The sequence below is a fragment of the Miniopterus schreibersii genome (genome assembly GCF_964146895.1).
Source record: "Miniopterus schreibersii genome assembly, chromosome: 15".
NCBI lineage: Eukaryota > Metazoa > Chordata > Mammalia > Chiroptera > Miniopteridae > Miniopterus > Miniopterus schreibersii.
In genome coordinates, this window is record NC_138115.1 from 49,035,832 (window position 1) to 49,051,026 (window position 15,195).

Genomic DNA, 15,195 nt, shown 5'->3' on the forward strand with positions numbered 1-15,195 from the left:
ACAGGAGGGAAACTGAGGCTGAGATAGAGCCCCGGGGCACCTGCATGGTCCTCCTCTCTCAGCTACACCTGAACTTAGCTCCCCCCAAGCTTGGATCCACCTATGCCCCCATCACCCTCCTATAACACTGCCTCCCTCGCCCCTCAGGGCCACCTTCCACACAGGGGACCTCAGGAGTCCCCTCTACAATGCAGAGGGAGCCCTTGCCTCGCTTCTCCTGGAGCAGGTGCTAGGACAGTTTTCAGGGGCCCTGCCCTGCTCAGGGGCCTAACAAACTGAGCCCCCAACTGTGTCCGTGGTTGTACAGAGGGCAAGGCCCCCTAAGAAATAGGATGGTCACCCTGGCTGGTTTGGCTCAGTGGTTAGAGCGTCGGCCCTAGGACTGAAGGGTCTCGGGTTCCATTCCAGTCAAGGGCACGTACCTCGGCTGCAGGCTCCATCCCGGGCCGGGTCAGGGCCCGTGCGGGAGGCGACCAATCGCTGTGTCTCTCTCCCATCCATGTTTCTCTCCCCCTTCCACTCTCTCTGAAAGCGATGGAGAGTGTCCTCGGGTGATGATCAAAAAGACAAAACCGCAGGGTTAGAGCCCGCCGAGTGGACCACTGAGGGGCCAGGCCCAGGGAGAAGCAGGTCTAAGACCCAGTTTCGGAGTCTGGGGAACTAGAGCGTCCCTGGGCAGGTTTTTGTCTGACATCAGAGAGCTGCCCTGTCCAGCAGAGCTGCCTCGACAGAGGGCGAACTCCCTGTTGCTGGGGGTGTGCAAGCAAGTGGCAGCTGGTCGGACTTGCTCTGGAAAAGAGGTCAGCCCAGGTGTCTGACCAACTTAGAGGTCAGTCTGGGGCTGGCAGGTACAGTACCCCCTGCAGATGAGTGGGATTGGGGTCCTTCCTCGCTCACTCAGGGCTGGCTAGACAGGTCTGGAAGCCAGGCCAAGGCACAAGGACAGAGGGCCGGAGCAGAACCTGGCAGAGGCGTTTTTTTCACTGGGTCACTGCAATATCCTGGCACCTGGTGAAGCGCTAGGAGCACCACAGAGGTGTGATCACGTGGACTGATGAGTCACATGGGGCCTGACCAGGATCCTACTTAGAGGGTTGGGGGTAGAAAGCAGCCTGCAGGTGTCAGGGCCTCCACCTTGCCAGTAACTGCTTGTCCCGAGCATTCATCTGCACTGCCCCTGCCAACTCTCCTCTCCCCATGCCATCCCATCCTCTGTCAGTCATCACAGACGGAGCGCAGCTGGCACCTGATAGTTACATGATGGTTGGATGGGTGGATGTACAGACAGGTGGACAACAGGGATGGATGGATGGATGGATGGATGGATGGATGGATGGATGGATGGATGGATGGATGGATGAACTGGTTGATTCAAATGAATCTTGGGCCTGGAAAGGATCTGCCCCATCCAAGGGTCCCTATCCAAGGCTTTGGGAAGATACTGATTGCAACAAACTTAAAAATTGACTTGTAAGGTCTTATTTTGCCAAATAACGACATGGAAAACAGCAGTCACCAGCTACCCTCACCACTGTTGTTTTGTAAACAAAGGATATTCTCAGGACCGGAAAAAAAAAGTAGGCAGGATGTGATCTCAGGAGAAAGACAGGCCTTGAACATGCATAAAGTAAGCTTCAGGGAAAACGCACAGTGGGCCTTACTTTTCTCTCGTGAAAACTCACGGGTTGGGCCCTGCGCCTTGGGGATCCCCAAGTGCTTCCTGTCTACCAGAGCAAGAACCCCTTCTGCAGCCTTCCTGATGAATTGGTTTGCTTCTGCTTACACACCCCTTGGAAGAGGGTTCTCACTACATATGCCAGTTAGCTGGGAGCTGGGAATATTATTTTAGAGCACTTTTAAATGGCTTCTAAGCACCATGGAGGGGAGGGGAAGACACCAGGAAGGGAGTGAGATGGAAGAGGCGCTGAGGGGAGGGAAACAGATGCCTTAAACTCAAGGGCGCAAGAATTGTGGGGGGAAGGGGTGATCATGTTCAGCTGGACCAAAGTATAAAAATCAGAAAATTGCCCAAGACCTGAGACTTCTCAGCGGGCACTGTCTCCCCATCTCTGGAGTTCCACAGTCTTCCAGCTGCCTGGCCCCATCCCCCCAACCCTCCAGAAAGGCCTTTGATGCAGCCATTCTCACCAAGGCCTCAGTGGATATGTGAGATACCTGGACCCACAGGCTGGAGAAGGGAACAAAGATTGGGAGAAAACCGTGGAACCTCAGGCATCTTCAGCCAGGCTAGGGAGGAAGGGCCAGGCAGGGGCCCTTCCCAGCCCTGACTTTCTAGGCCCTTCCCTGTCCAAGGGGCCCCGGCTGCTGAGACCGGAGGGGCCTTGGGCGGCTGCCCGAGGAGCCTCGTGTATGCACACTCACTCACACTCCACATTCCAACTGTGCTCTGTCAGCATCTGGGCAAACCAGGATTGTGTGGCTTTGGGAGGGCGGGAACAAATATCCCCCAAACTGGGGCGAGGGCAGGCCTGGGGCTTGCTGGAAGGGACTTGGGAGAACCCCAGGGAGCCACTTCTGTGCTGGAGCACTGGGGGCAAGGTCTGGGGTTTTCCTGCTGTTCTCTGAAGTGACTGGGTGAGCACGCCCTGGGTGTCACTGGCCCTGTACCCAGGCAGGCTCATCCTTGCCCCCTCCCCTTAACCCTCCCCACCGCCCAAGGCCTGAGGACCAACAGCAGAGCACTCCACCCTGGCACCCCCCCCCCCAGCACCCACTTATGCAAAACGTGGGCTGCCTGTCACACTGCAGCCCAATTTCTTTTGCCCCTCGGCCCCTCCCACCTCATCTCCACACCCCTCTAACTTCATACACTCCATTGCTCGGACCTTTTTACTCCAGCCCCTGATTTCTCTTAAGATCTTCATCAGCTTTCTGCCCACCCCTCTGCAGCTGCGTGCTCTGAGCCCTCGAGTCCAATTTCTCATACCCACAGTCTGATTTCTTTCCTTCTGGTGATCTGATAAGATTTCCCCCCAATACTTGATTTCTTCAAGACCCTGCCTGACTTCATCCTACCTCAGCCTGAATTTCTGGCCTTCTTGACCCCCCACTCAGTGCTCTCAGACCCACGTCCCAGGGGTGACGCAGCATCACTGTGGATAGTGCCTGGAGAGAAGATGCAGGTGTGGCAAGCTGCCAAGAGCCATGGGCGCCGCTTCAGGGACATCAGAGCAGAGGAGGGACAGCTGGTTCTGGGGTCCTGAAGCTGAACTCTGTCCCTGGTTCCCAGTCCCCTGGTTGCCCCACTGACCCTCTGGCACAGGCTGGCCCAGGACTGGAGAGGTGACTATTCCTGCCACCTTACAGAGACCTCAGGGATCAGGCCTCAGGCCAGATGGGGGAAGTGAGACCCCAGACCAACCCCAACCTCACAGGACACATGACCTGGCAATTTGGGTATGGAGGGGACCAGGCTAACAGGAGGGCAAACCCCTTGACCCCTCCCATCGCTTCCCACCAGCCGCTGGGCCACAGGCCGGACCACCCTGCTTGAGGGGGGAGCTGGGACCAGTGTTTATGCAACTGTGGGGAGGCCACAGCCTGGCTGGCAGTGCCGCCCGCTCAGCACCAGCGCTGACTCGGCAGAGTCCCCAGCACGTACACACTCAGACACATGCACAGACAGGCACACACACACGGAGATAACACACTTGTGCGTATGCACAGACAAACGGGCACACACATACACAAGTGTTCACACATGGGCACTCACACTCACACTGTGGACATACACACAAACACGCACAAACACAAGGAAATACGCAGCCACAGCAGGCAGGAAGATGCGGGTGTGAGCTGCTGGATACGTGGTCTGGTCTCATGCCCTGGTGGGAAAACTCCAGCATCTCCTAGAGGCCCCGTAAGGCTGAGCCCCCACTGCCCGCAGGGCCATCGCTCCTACTCACCCATTGGACTGCCTGCCCTTCCCAGCTGCTCTGCCACACTCCCCAGGGTCACCTCCCCGGGACACTGCTGGCATTCAGGTCTTCATCTCAGCTCTGCTTCTGGGAAGCCCAGCCCTAGACACTCAGTGTCCCCTCTCATGTTTTGTTGTTGTTGTTGTTTCTTTTACAGAACTCCCCAGCCCCTGGCAACCACCAGTCTACTTTCTGTCTCTATGAATTTAACAACTCCAGGTCCCTCATTTAAGTGGAATCTTACAGAATATTGGTCCTTCCATGACTGGCATTTCATTAGCATAATACCCTCGAAGCTCATCTGTGGTGTAGCCTGTGTCCTAATTTCCTTCCTCTTTAAGGCTGAAAGCGACCCCATTATATGGATACACCATATTTTGTTCACCCATTCATCTGTTGACGGGCATCTGGATTGTTTCTACCTTTTGGCTACTGTGAATAATGCTGCACTGGACGTGGGTGTGTGAATATCTCTTCCAGTCCCTGCTTTCAATTCTCTTGGGTATGTGCTTAGAAGTGGAATTGCTGGGTCATATAGTAATTACTTTTTTAGTTTTGTGAGGAGCCTCCATGCCATTTTCTATAGCAGCTGCACCATCTCACAGACAGTGCTCTCTATATCAAGGGCCACAGCAGGGCTGCTGTCTCCAGAAGGGGAAAGGGGAGGGCAGAGCAGGCAGTGGGCACCCAGGCCTCTTCCAGTCCAGCCCTGCTCCTACCCCAGTGTCCTGGTGGGCGGGCTCACAGGGCGGGCACACCAGATGGGACAGTTTTGATCGGATGAGGTTCGATGGGGCGGTTTCGATCAGGTGAGCAGCGTTTCAAAAGGACTCTCTTTGTTTTGTCCAGGGCTCATTGGCCACATTTACAGAAGCCAACCGAAGGGCCACAGAGAGGGAAGAATGAACGGAAGGAGGGAGGGAGGGAGGGAGGGAGGGAGGGAGGGAGGGAGGGAGGGAGGGAGGGAGGGAGGGAGGGAGGGGGGCATTTATTCATGGGCCCAGGGGGCAGGGACAGAGATGCAGTCACAGGTACATGCAGCCTGGGGCAGGAGATGACAGCCATGCAGAGAGGTCTGCCGGGCCGCGCAGAGAGAGCTGGTGCAGGAGCCTCCCTGCGCTCCCCTCCTTCCCACAACTCCAGGCCACTGGTGTCAACATCACCAGCAGTCCCCAGCGTGGCCTCCCCCGGGCTCCCTGAGAGCAAAGGGGTCACAGGTTACAGTGAAGGGAGTTAGGTGAGGCAGCAGGAGTTGGTGAAGACGGGGAGGTGGGAGCAGGGATTCGGATGACAGAGGCATGAGGGGGACAGCAGGCTGAGGCGAGCAGAGGTGGCAGCAGGTCTGGAAGGGGGTGGGGTCTCGCCTGGGGTGAGAGGTTCAGCTGGCCATGATGTGCTTCACAAATGCTGGAAAGGAGAGGAGGGTGAGTTGCAGGGGTTCGGCCCTCGGCAGCCAAGAGTGAGAGCCTAGGGTCCCCAGCCCCCCGAGAGGACCTCCTGCCCTCTGAGCCCACCTTCGTAGTTGATGCAGCCGTTGGAGTCCTCTTGCCCAGCCATCAATTTCTCCACCTCGTCTTCCGTCAGCCTCTCACCTGGCGGGGCGGGAGGCCAAGTGAGCACCGGCCAGAGATGCTAAGGGTGGGGCACACCAGGCCCCTCTGCACTGTGGCTTTGTCTCCCCAGTATCCTCACACCTTGTGTTGGCATGGCCGTCATGGCTCACAAGGCCTTCGCCATAACCCTCATTTCTGAGACCAGGAGAATCAGTGACAAGTCAAAAAGGGCAGGGCCTGGGGCGCAGGCCTAGTGCCCCTTCGAGCCTGAGCTCTGTCCATAACGGTGCCATCTTGGTCCTCAAGTCACCAGTGCATCCCTTCCTCTGTCCTCAAAAGGGCAAGTCATGCACTTTCCTGTCTGTGCTTTTGTGTGTGCTGGGCTGGTCCCCCCACTGGAATTTCAACTGCAGGTTCTCCCCCTGCCCAGCCACACACACACACACACACACACACACACACACAGAACCCTAGAGACCAGCACAGGTCTGAGCACACAATAGGTGCTCAATAAACATTTACTGAAGGAAAAAGTCTCTTTTAGAAGGGGACAGCCAGGCACCTGACATTGGGGGTCAAGGCAGGCACGTGACCTACTCAGCCACTCAGATGACGTGGCTCAGGATCTTGACCTTGAGTCGATAAGCCTCAGGACGGAGTTGATCCTCCTGGATACTCCGCTTTGCCCCACCCCGAGCCCAGGGCTGTTCCCATCTCCCTTCGGTTCTGGGAGCTGCACCAACACACTTCCTTTATTCCCCACCTAAATCTAAATCCCCCACACTTCTGTTACGTGCCACACAGGGGCTGTGACTGTGTCACTCTCCATTTCCGTTGAGACACAGGCCTGGGGGAGGGCGACAAAGTGGTTTCTCCTAGGATGGCCCCACCCCCCAAGGAGGAGTGGGGTGGAGGGAGGCTGCCCTCACCCAGCGTGGCCAGCACATGACGGAGCTCGGCGCCCATGACCGTGCCGTTGCCCTCCTTGTCGAAGACGCGCAGGCCCTCGACAAAGTCCTCGTAGGTGCCCGTGTCCTTGTTCTTGGCAATATGTTGGAGCATGGGCAGGAACGTCTCAAAATCCATCATCTTAGTGTTGAGCTCTGTGGAGAGATGGCCCCAAGTCCCAGCAGACCCTTCCCCTGGGCCCTCCTGTGAGGAGCGATGGCCCCCACACTCTGCACCCAAGCCCTCTAAACCTGTCTGCCATTCACAAAGCACTGCGCCATCACCAGGCGCTTCACATGGGCCCAGACACCGTCCTTTACGCAGCCTTCGCTGTTCTCAAGGAGAGTGCGCTGTGGTGGCACCCCACGGACTCCGTCTAGCACCTCTTCTCCTTCGGGACATACTCCTTGCTAGGGTCATCTTCTTACAGACCCCACCCTCTTGCCACTAGAGGCCTTCCCTGGGACTTTTCAACCACTCCTCCTGGGGCAAAGCAGTCAACCCTCTCTGGCCAGTGTGGCAAGGGAAGCTGGCCCTGACCCACAGAGAGAGATACCAAGGGGGCAAGGAGGGGCAGGGAGAGCCCTTGGTCGGCCCTCACACCAGCCACTGAAGCTAGTCTGCACTGTCATCAGTCCCCCGTGACCAGGAGGTCTGGTGCATCAGCATGGGGCCAGAGGGGACAGCAAACCAGCACTGCTAGTCACCTTGTCACCACCCCCTGAGACCAGCCTCAGTGTGCTCATCCAGACAATGGGGGGACAGTGCACAGCAGAGAGGTTCCCGTGTTGTCCCACCGCAGACGGCAGCCCACCCTGGTGGTCTCCCGGGGAACTGGCACTAATGGGGGGATCTCAGGCTGGGTGTCTGACCTTCCTGCTTTGGCTTCCCCAGGACTCGGAGCACCTCGGCCTGGGTGGGGTTCTGGCCCAGCGCCCGAAGGACGTCCCCGCACTGTCCGTACGTGATCTTCATCTCACACTTGGGGGTGCGGTCGAATAGCATGAAGGCTTCCTTGAACTCTGCCGGGAAAGGCCATGAGCTGTGGACACTCCCAGAGGGAGCCCACCCCACCCACCCACACCCCCCGATAGGACGCTCAGACTGGGGACCCCAGGCTGAACCCGGCAGCCCCCAAGGTCAAGACCCTCACTCACCTTCAATCTGCTCCGGGGTGAACTCAATCTGAAAGGAGACCCCAAAGATGCTGAGTGCCTCAACCCCTCAACTGTCCCAACCTGTCGCCATTCCAGCATTCCAGCTTCCATTGCCCAGGACCTCCTGCCGTCCACCTTGACACCCTCCTGCCTAGTGGGCAGGACTGGCCACATGAGTGAGATGGGGGCTGATCTCAACAGGGTGTGTGTGTGTGTGTGTGTGTGTGTGTGTGTGTGTGATGCACATGCGTGCATTCATGTGCATTCACACACGTGTGTGCATGGTTCTGCTCCTCACAGGGCCCTCAGGGCTGGGCACTGTCACTCACATGTTCCTGCCTACCCCTGGGTCTTGCACACTCCCATCCATGAGGGGAGGGCAGCCCCCACCAGCCGGACAGCAAAGAGCCAGGGCGGTGCTGCTGAGGCGACCTGAGGTCAGAAGGCCTCCTGTGACCTGGTCTCCTCCTGGTCTCCCCCTCCTCACCCGATACCAGTTCTATTTTTATCACTGCAGTCACTGGCCCCAAGGTCAAGGTCGCAGGATGGAGCTTGGGGGAGGGGAACATAACTGGCACCTCTCCCACTGCTGCTCCCTCGGGGGACCCCACCAATCTCCATAGTGCACACCAGTGAGAGGGACACCCTTCCTCTGCCACCCTGCATGGAGACCCCCTGGCCCCATGGCTCTCTCCCCACCAGGAAACCTGCTGACCTGAAGTTCCTGGGCTCCTGGCGAAACCTCCCCCACTTCACCAGCCGGCCTGAGGGGGAGGGGTGAGGGCACATGAGGGGGTCTCACTGTTCCCCACTCTTGGAGAGGTGTGTGTGCCAACCTCAGATCTGGTGATACTGGACAATGGCACCATGGATCCAGAGTGGCCGGACCCTCACCAGGGGGCCTGTGGGACACAAGGCTGAGGCCTGAGGGGTGGTTGGAGGTCAGGCAGCCAACTCCAGGGTGCACTAGCTGTGAAAGGTTCCTGACAGCCTTCGAGAAGGGCTGCTGCCCGGTCCAGAGCTGAAAAAGCTAAGCCTTGGAGCAGGGAAGGGATTCGAACCCATGTCTCTAGGGACATGGTAGGCACCTCTAGGAGGCGCCCTCAAACAGGAGTTGAATCTGTGCAGAGGGGCTGGGAGGGCTCCGCCTCAGCCAGCAGCTGGGCTCAGTGGCTGGGAGCCAGCCAAGAACAGGGAACAGGCAGGATGCTGGGTGCGTGACGCTATGCAGATGCCACAGGTGGGAGTCACGGCTGCTCCTCCAAGTTTAGACTCTGAGAAAGACTCCTAGCTAGAGAAGGGCTCCTGGGACCATGGGTCACAGCTTGAGACCAGCTTCTTGCATGACCTACCCAGCCTGTGCCTTAATTTCCCCACCTCAAAGCTGAGGCCCTCCCAGCTCTGGGGCTCAGGCACCTTGGCAGGGGTGAGCATGGCCCAGCCTGGGCAGGGGCCTCGCGTCCCCTGGTTCCACACCCTGTCTTCCCTAGGGGACTTGGCATGGACTTGAGACCCCATAGCTGGACAAGGAAGATCCCTGCCTGGCTGCAAAGTTGGGGTCAGGCGGCTCCAGGATCCCCCAAGGATGTGAGTGGGGTCCAAGGAGAAGGGCAAGGAACCGTCCAAAACCACCAAAAAGACATTCCCTTCAGCAGCACTGAGGGGGTCCTGCTGATGGCTGCCCGCCATCCCTCCCGCTGCAGGAGTGACCTCTGCACGGAAGCTTCCAGCATCAGCTCACTGCCTGCTTTCTGGAACCTGGTCTGTCTCTGGGTGGGTCCACTCTGGGGTCCACTTACCTGCCCTGCCCTTCCAGCCCGCCGAAACCCAGCTCCACACCCACCTTGATCTTGGAGGCATCAAATTCGTTCTCCTTGGGGGGCTCAGGCACAGGGGCAGCGGGAGCTGGAGCCGCCTTGGGGGCTGCCTTGGCCTCTTCCTTCTTGGGCTCTGGCTTTTTGGGGGCCATGGGGCTGTAAGCACAGAGAGGGACCTGGAGAGAGGAAGCAGAGGGCAGGGCAGGGCAGGGGAGCCTCGGGCTCCTGGCCTTTATCCTGCCTGGGCACCTCATGCCCCCAGCCCCACCCCTGCAGTGCACAATAGGGACAGGGCCATAAAAGGGCATTGGCCAGGCTCAGGGGCTATTTTGGGGCCTGGGGAGGGCATTGTTCAGGCTCAGGGACCGGTGGGGGGGAGGGAGGGCTGTCCATTCCTCCCAATCACCTGTTGAGGAGGGAGAGGGGGAGGGGCGGACAGAGGCAGCCACTCAACACACAAGCACAGCGTCCAATGCACACGCGCAGGGCCCGCTGCCCCTCAGCAGGTCAATACACGCAGCAGGTGCAGAAGGCTGGACCGAGTGTGTGTTGTGTGTTGCGTGTTGTGTGTTGTGTTAGGGGCAAAAGGTCTCGGATCGCCTAAGACACTTTTTGAGTTAAACTTCCCATCTGTGCACCAAATTCCCAGGTGCCTGTGTCTGTGCCTGCACAGAAGGGGAGGGGCTGTCTGGGTGTGTCTGTGCCTGTGTGCTGTCTGTGTGTGTCTGGGTGTGTGTACGGGGCGGGCTCTGTGTATCTGTGGTGGGGGTGTGGATCTGTGTGTGTTCTCTGGGTGTCCTCAGGGGAGGGGTCTGTGTGTGCCGCATCTGCCTCTGTGTGGGGAGGCCGTGCTGTCTCTGTGTTGCTCTGGGTGTTTGTGTCTGGGTGTTTATGTGTTGGTGTGTGTGTCACGGCTCCCAGGCAGCTGCAGCCCCAACCCTGAGTCTGAGGGCCTCCAGGAACATCCCTCGAGGGCAGTGGCCCAGCCCAGTTCACCAGCTAAGCAGCCCCTGCAGCCTTCATCAGCACCTGCCCGGCCCTGAGGCCCGTTTCTCGGTTTCACCCTAATCCTTCTTGCCTCTCTCCCATAGCCACCCCCCACGTCCCCACACATGGCGGGTCTGCTCCCCACCAGACCTTTGCACACGCTGTACCCTCTGCCTGAAGTGCCCTTGCCTCTCCTCTGCTAGGTACACTCAAGGCTTGGCCCCACTGCCCCCTCTTCCAAGAAGCTCTCTTGGATGCTGTTCCCAGTGCCCCACGTTCCCTCTGCCAACCTTTTTGGTGGGGGCCCTGGGACCATCTGCCTCTCTGAGGGACCCCAGGGGGTGGGTGAAGTTTGCCCCCTGCCGCCCAGCTCAGGATGCTCACCCCTACTTCCAGCCCCCAGCGTCCACCCTACAGTGCCCAGCCCTCAGCAGACAGCAGTGACAGAGGGAAGACTGGCTGGGCCACCATTTGGGGAGGTGGGGGAAGCAGGGAAGGCTGGGGTGGCCTGAAGCCCTCCCAGGCACAGAACGCTGAGAGTGGGGACAGCTTGCAAACACATTGGGCTCCGTTCCTTGCCCAGCATCTGTGCCGGGAAGTGGGAAGGAGGTGTTCCTTGTGATTTTTAAGTGCCTGGAGCCTTTGATAGAAACTTCAGAGGCAGTGCCCCCCACCCCCAGGCCCCTGGAAATGTCCCTGGTGTGGAGCTGGGGCTGGAGCCAGAGGGGAGGATCCACCTGGCCTCTACCAGGGCGCCCCACTGCCACCTGCTGGGCCCCGGTCTCTCTCACCTGTCACTCAGCCTCTTGGTGAGGGGGACAGCAGTCAGTGCTGGGGCTGGACCCCCTGCTAGCTGGGACATGAGACATTTCTCCTTCATCTGGAGGGCAGAACACCCCACATCTGAAAAACTGACAACATCCGGTGCTGGGGGGAGGCGAGTTTTTCACTTTTCTGCCAGATGTTTGGCAAGAGTGTTGAGAAAGAAAGGGGTGGGAGAGGGTCCACAGAGACGAGCCAGAAATACCACAAGAGGAGATGACAGCCAGAGGGGACACAGAGAGAGAGGCCTCTGGGCAGCACACCCTGTTGCCCAGGCCCGCTGACCCTCCAGACGACTGACACTAGATACCCCACCAGGGCCCCAGCCACCTGCAGACACAGCCAACAAGACCCTGCCCAGCCCCCTTTCATTCACTATGGGGAAACTGAGGCCCAGCGCAAAGGACGTACACAGGGCCACCCAGATTCCCCACCTCACTTTGTTCACACACAACTACTCTCCCTTGGAAACGACCCAATATTGGCTTAAACGGCAATGGGTGGGTGACAGGGGCTTCTGGGGCCACAGTTCTGTGATATGGGTGGGCAGGCTCAGCACCCAGCCAGAGCCACGCAGCGCCACCGTCCTCTGCCTGTGGGGGACTGTGGAGAGGGGTGTCCTGGTGCCTTTCCCTTGTGCACAAGGCATACGTGGTCCCGCTGTGCACAAAGCCATCTTCCACCCCCCCACCACCCAGGGCTCAGACGGAGGCTGGGGCTGGGGCTGGGCCTTTGTCTGAGCTCTGGCTCCTGGGGGCAACAGTGCCCCAGGGCTCACTCACAGGACCGCTCTCAATCTGAACTAACACCCAGCCCTCAGCAGGGGGTGAGGAGAAGGGAGATTGGGGAGAAAGAGGATTTGCTGACTGGTGAGGGTTCTGGTGAGAGCAAGGGGTGCCCTGGGACAGCAACGCAGCCAGTAACTGCCCTTAAACCCACCTGCCACTCCCTCAACTCAGGCCAGCTCTTCACGCCACTCCCACCCTCTGGCTGCGGGTCCCCTCAGCCTGAAGAGGTAGGGCTGCCCCTTGGTGTAGACAGTGAGACAGTCATGATGACCAGCCAGCAGGGGGCGTAGAAGGGATAGGAACCTGCCTTTGGATCCTGAACCCAAACCCAGAGCCCAGGATCCCTGTTCAGACCTCAAACTCCAGACCTGGAACCTAGAACCCCAAGCCCAGACCCCAGACTCAGGTCTCAGAGTATGAACCCCAAATTAGAACCTCGAACCCAGAGCTCAGGACCAGAACCCACTCTGGGGACCCAGACTCCCAATCCCAGGATTCCAAACCCAGACCTTAAATCCAGGCTTCAGACCCCAGGCCCAGGACCTAGGACAGGGGCTGCTGTTTTTCCCAGTTCCCACTGCCCACTGCTCAGCAGACAAGGGCGGGGCAGGGTGGAGGGCTGAAGTGCTGGCAAACAGCAGGGGTGAGTGTTTGGCAGACCTTCCTGCAATGTTCAGAGGGGCATAAGGAATGTCCCTCATCCCGTCAGAGCTGATTCCAATCTGGGGAGCTCAGAATATGGTGGCCACGTGGAGGGGGTGAGGGAAGGGAGGGACTGATGAGGTCTGGCTGTCCCTTGGGCCTGAGAGCCAGCGGCAGGGAAGGAGGGTCTGGCTCCCCACGTGCCCCTGTCCCCCTGGCCGCAGGCTCTGCAGGCCGCCCTGGCCCGGCCCGCCCCTCCTGGCCCGCAGCCTTGGGTTGGGATGCAGGCCCACACTTCCCGGAGGAGTCAAGAACGCGGCCTGGGCCAGACCCAGAGCCTTAGAAGTAGGTCAAATGTTGCTGTGCAGCAGGTCCTGGGGACCCGGGCCCGGCATGGGCAGGCCCAGGAGCTGCAGCTCACCCACCAGGGCACACGTGTGTATCCACATAGAAGTGAACCCAAAGAGCAAATGCTGGGTGCTCTAGATACAGGCCCCACACGGGGCCCCTAGTCCTGCCCAACTGCACAGACGGGGGCACTGATGGCCCAGCTCTGGCTAGAGGTGGCACGAGGCAGCCACGAGGGCTGGGAGGAGAGGAGTTTCTGCACCATCCCACACCCCCAGAGCCTTGTGTGAAAGTCTGACTCCGGGGAGGACTTCCCAGCAGGGCTGCTCTGCCACCAACAGGATGTGGCCTGCTTCCCGGAGGCACAGCCCAGGACTTGAAAGATGGGAAGGAGTGGCCAAGGCAGAGGCAGGAGACTCCTTATGGTCTTCTGACCCAGGCTGGTCCTGGCTCCTCCTGGCCTCAGCTTCCTCATCTGTACAATGGCTACCAGTGGGGCAAGGTGAAGCTGTGCTCGAGGACAGTTACTGCCCTGAGTCCCAGCCCGTCCCTGCCACCCCCACGCCACACACAGGCAACTCTGTCCTCTGCAAGCCAAACACAACCCTCAGGCCCCTCCCTCTGCCCACTGTGCTGACGGGGACCAGATGCTCCAACCTTGTGGTTCTGGGGGTGGGGGTGGCAGGGCCCCATGGGCTGGCAGGCAAGCCCTGGGTTTGGCCCAGGGACCTATAATCAGCTCCTGCCCCTCTGATCCCAGCCCAGGACTGACGCTTGGGGCTGTGGTGTCCCGGCCGGCTGTGGCCACGGCCGCTATATTTGGGAGCCCAATTGGGCTGAAGGGAGGGGTGGACAGGCAGGATCCTCCAGGGACGGTGACTTGTGGGGAACAAGCTGGGGGACACTGTTGGCCAGGCTTGGTCCCTTATGGAAGGAGGGCATAACCTTGGCTTCAGGGGCCCAGTGTGAAGGGTGTGCTCTCTCAGGGACCAGTCAGGGGACATCGGCCCTGCCCTTGGTGGCTGGTCTAAGGAGGTAGATTGGAAATGCATCTGGGGATACTGAACCCCTTATTTAGTTCAAAGAGTCAGACTGCAAGTTGGGGCCAGGCATCCTGAGTGCACAGAAAAGGGGTAGGGGAGCTGGCAGGATGAGGGGGAGTGGAAAAGGGATCTCGGGGTGATGTCTGGGGTTGAAGGGTCTGGGATGGGAGGGATGGGCAAAGGCACGGAGAAAACAAAGGCCTGGGGCTGGGGTCAGAGGAAAGAGGTGAGGAGGAGCCCCAGCTTTGGCTCGAGCTCTGCCTGCCAGTCCGGCTTCCGGAGGGGGCCCAGTGCCTCCCCCAGCATGGCCTGCGGCCTCCCTCAATTGCCCTGGACACTCCCTGCCATGGGCCAAACCCTGTACCCTCCCACCGGCCGTTTCCCAAAGAGCAAATATTTATTGTCCTTGGAAGAAAAAAAAGAGTCCCCTTTTAGGATCGGGGTCTGGGAACTGCTATTAAGGCTTACAGGGGCTCAGCTGCGGCCGAGATGACCAGGAACCCCACCTAGGCGGGTGGAGGGCGGAGGAAGGAGGCTGCACAGTGAGCTGGCCTCAGGGGCCAGAGACCCAGCTGCCCCAGGCTGTGGGCAGGGGCCCTGCCCATGTCTCCATGTCCCCAGGGCTTCCCCAGAGTAGGTCTGAGGGCACAGACACTGTCACCAGGGCATGAGGTGGGAACATGTGTGTGTGATCTCGTAGACGTGTGCCATTTGTGTGTGTTCACATGTATCACGGGGGGCACAAGGGCGGGAACATATGTGATCATGTGGGCATCTGTCATCTTGTGTGCTCATGTGTGTCGCACAGGACCGTGACCACAGTGTGTATGAGCGGCGGGGGGTGCTCCTGGCTCCGTGGGCATGTCCATCTGTGAGCCTGTTCCTCGCTGGCAGGGGTGGGGCGGGGGCATGTGGACACAACCTCTGTTGAATGGCCAATTCAGTCAAAAATGCAAGTAAATTTAGCAGGGGGAAAAAAACCCGTCAGTCAGACGAGGAGTCTGAATTGGGCGGTTGTTTGACTGGATGGACCAACTGTCTCAGGCAAACAGTTCGCGCCGCCGAGAGGAGGAGCCCGCGCCCAGGGGCCATCCTGGAGAAACTGGAGCCGGGGACCCAACTGCAGCACAGACCAGACCCAAGGACCGAAAA

General features: G+C 59.2%; 1 protein-coding gene across 2 annotated transcripts; it reads right to left on the minus strand.

Annotated features, from left to right (window-relative positions):
• Nucleotides 1-4,472: 4,472 nt before the first annotated feature.
• Nucleotides 4,473-9,679, minus strand: MYL3 (myosin light chain 3). Of its 2 annotated transcripts, XM_081160243.1 has the most exons (7): nt 9,440-9,627; nt 7,597-7,624; nt 7,312-7,461; nt 6,421-6,594; nt 5,453-5,530; nt 5,303-5,345; nt 4,763-5,134 (listed from the first exon to the last, which is right to left on the minus strand). In XM_081160243.1, exons 1-6 carry the CDS (start codon nt 9,563-9,565, stop codon nt 5,317-5,319), a joined length of 585 nt encoding a protein of 194 aa, XP_081016369.1. In that variant the 5' UTR covers nt 9,566-9,627; the 3' UTR covers nt 4,763-5,134; nt 5,303-5,316. The 2 variants fall into 2 exon arrangements, with proteins under 2 accessions (XP_081016368.1, XP_081016369.1); XM_081160242.1 differs by having other exon boundaries at nt 4,473-5,345; nt 9,440-9,679.
• Nucleotides 9,680-15,195: the final 5,516 nt, after the last annotated feature.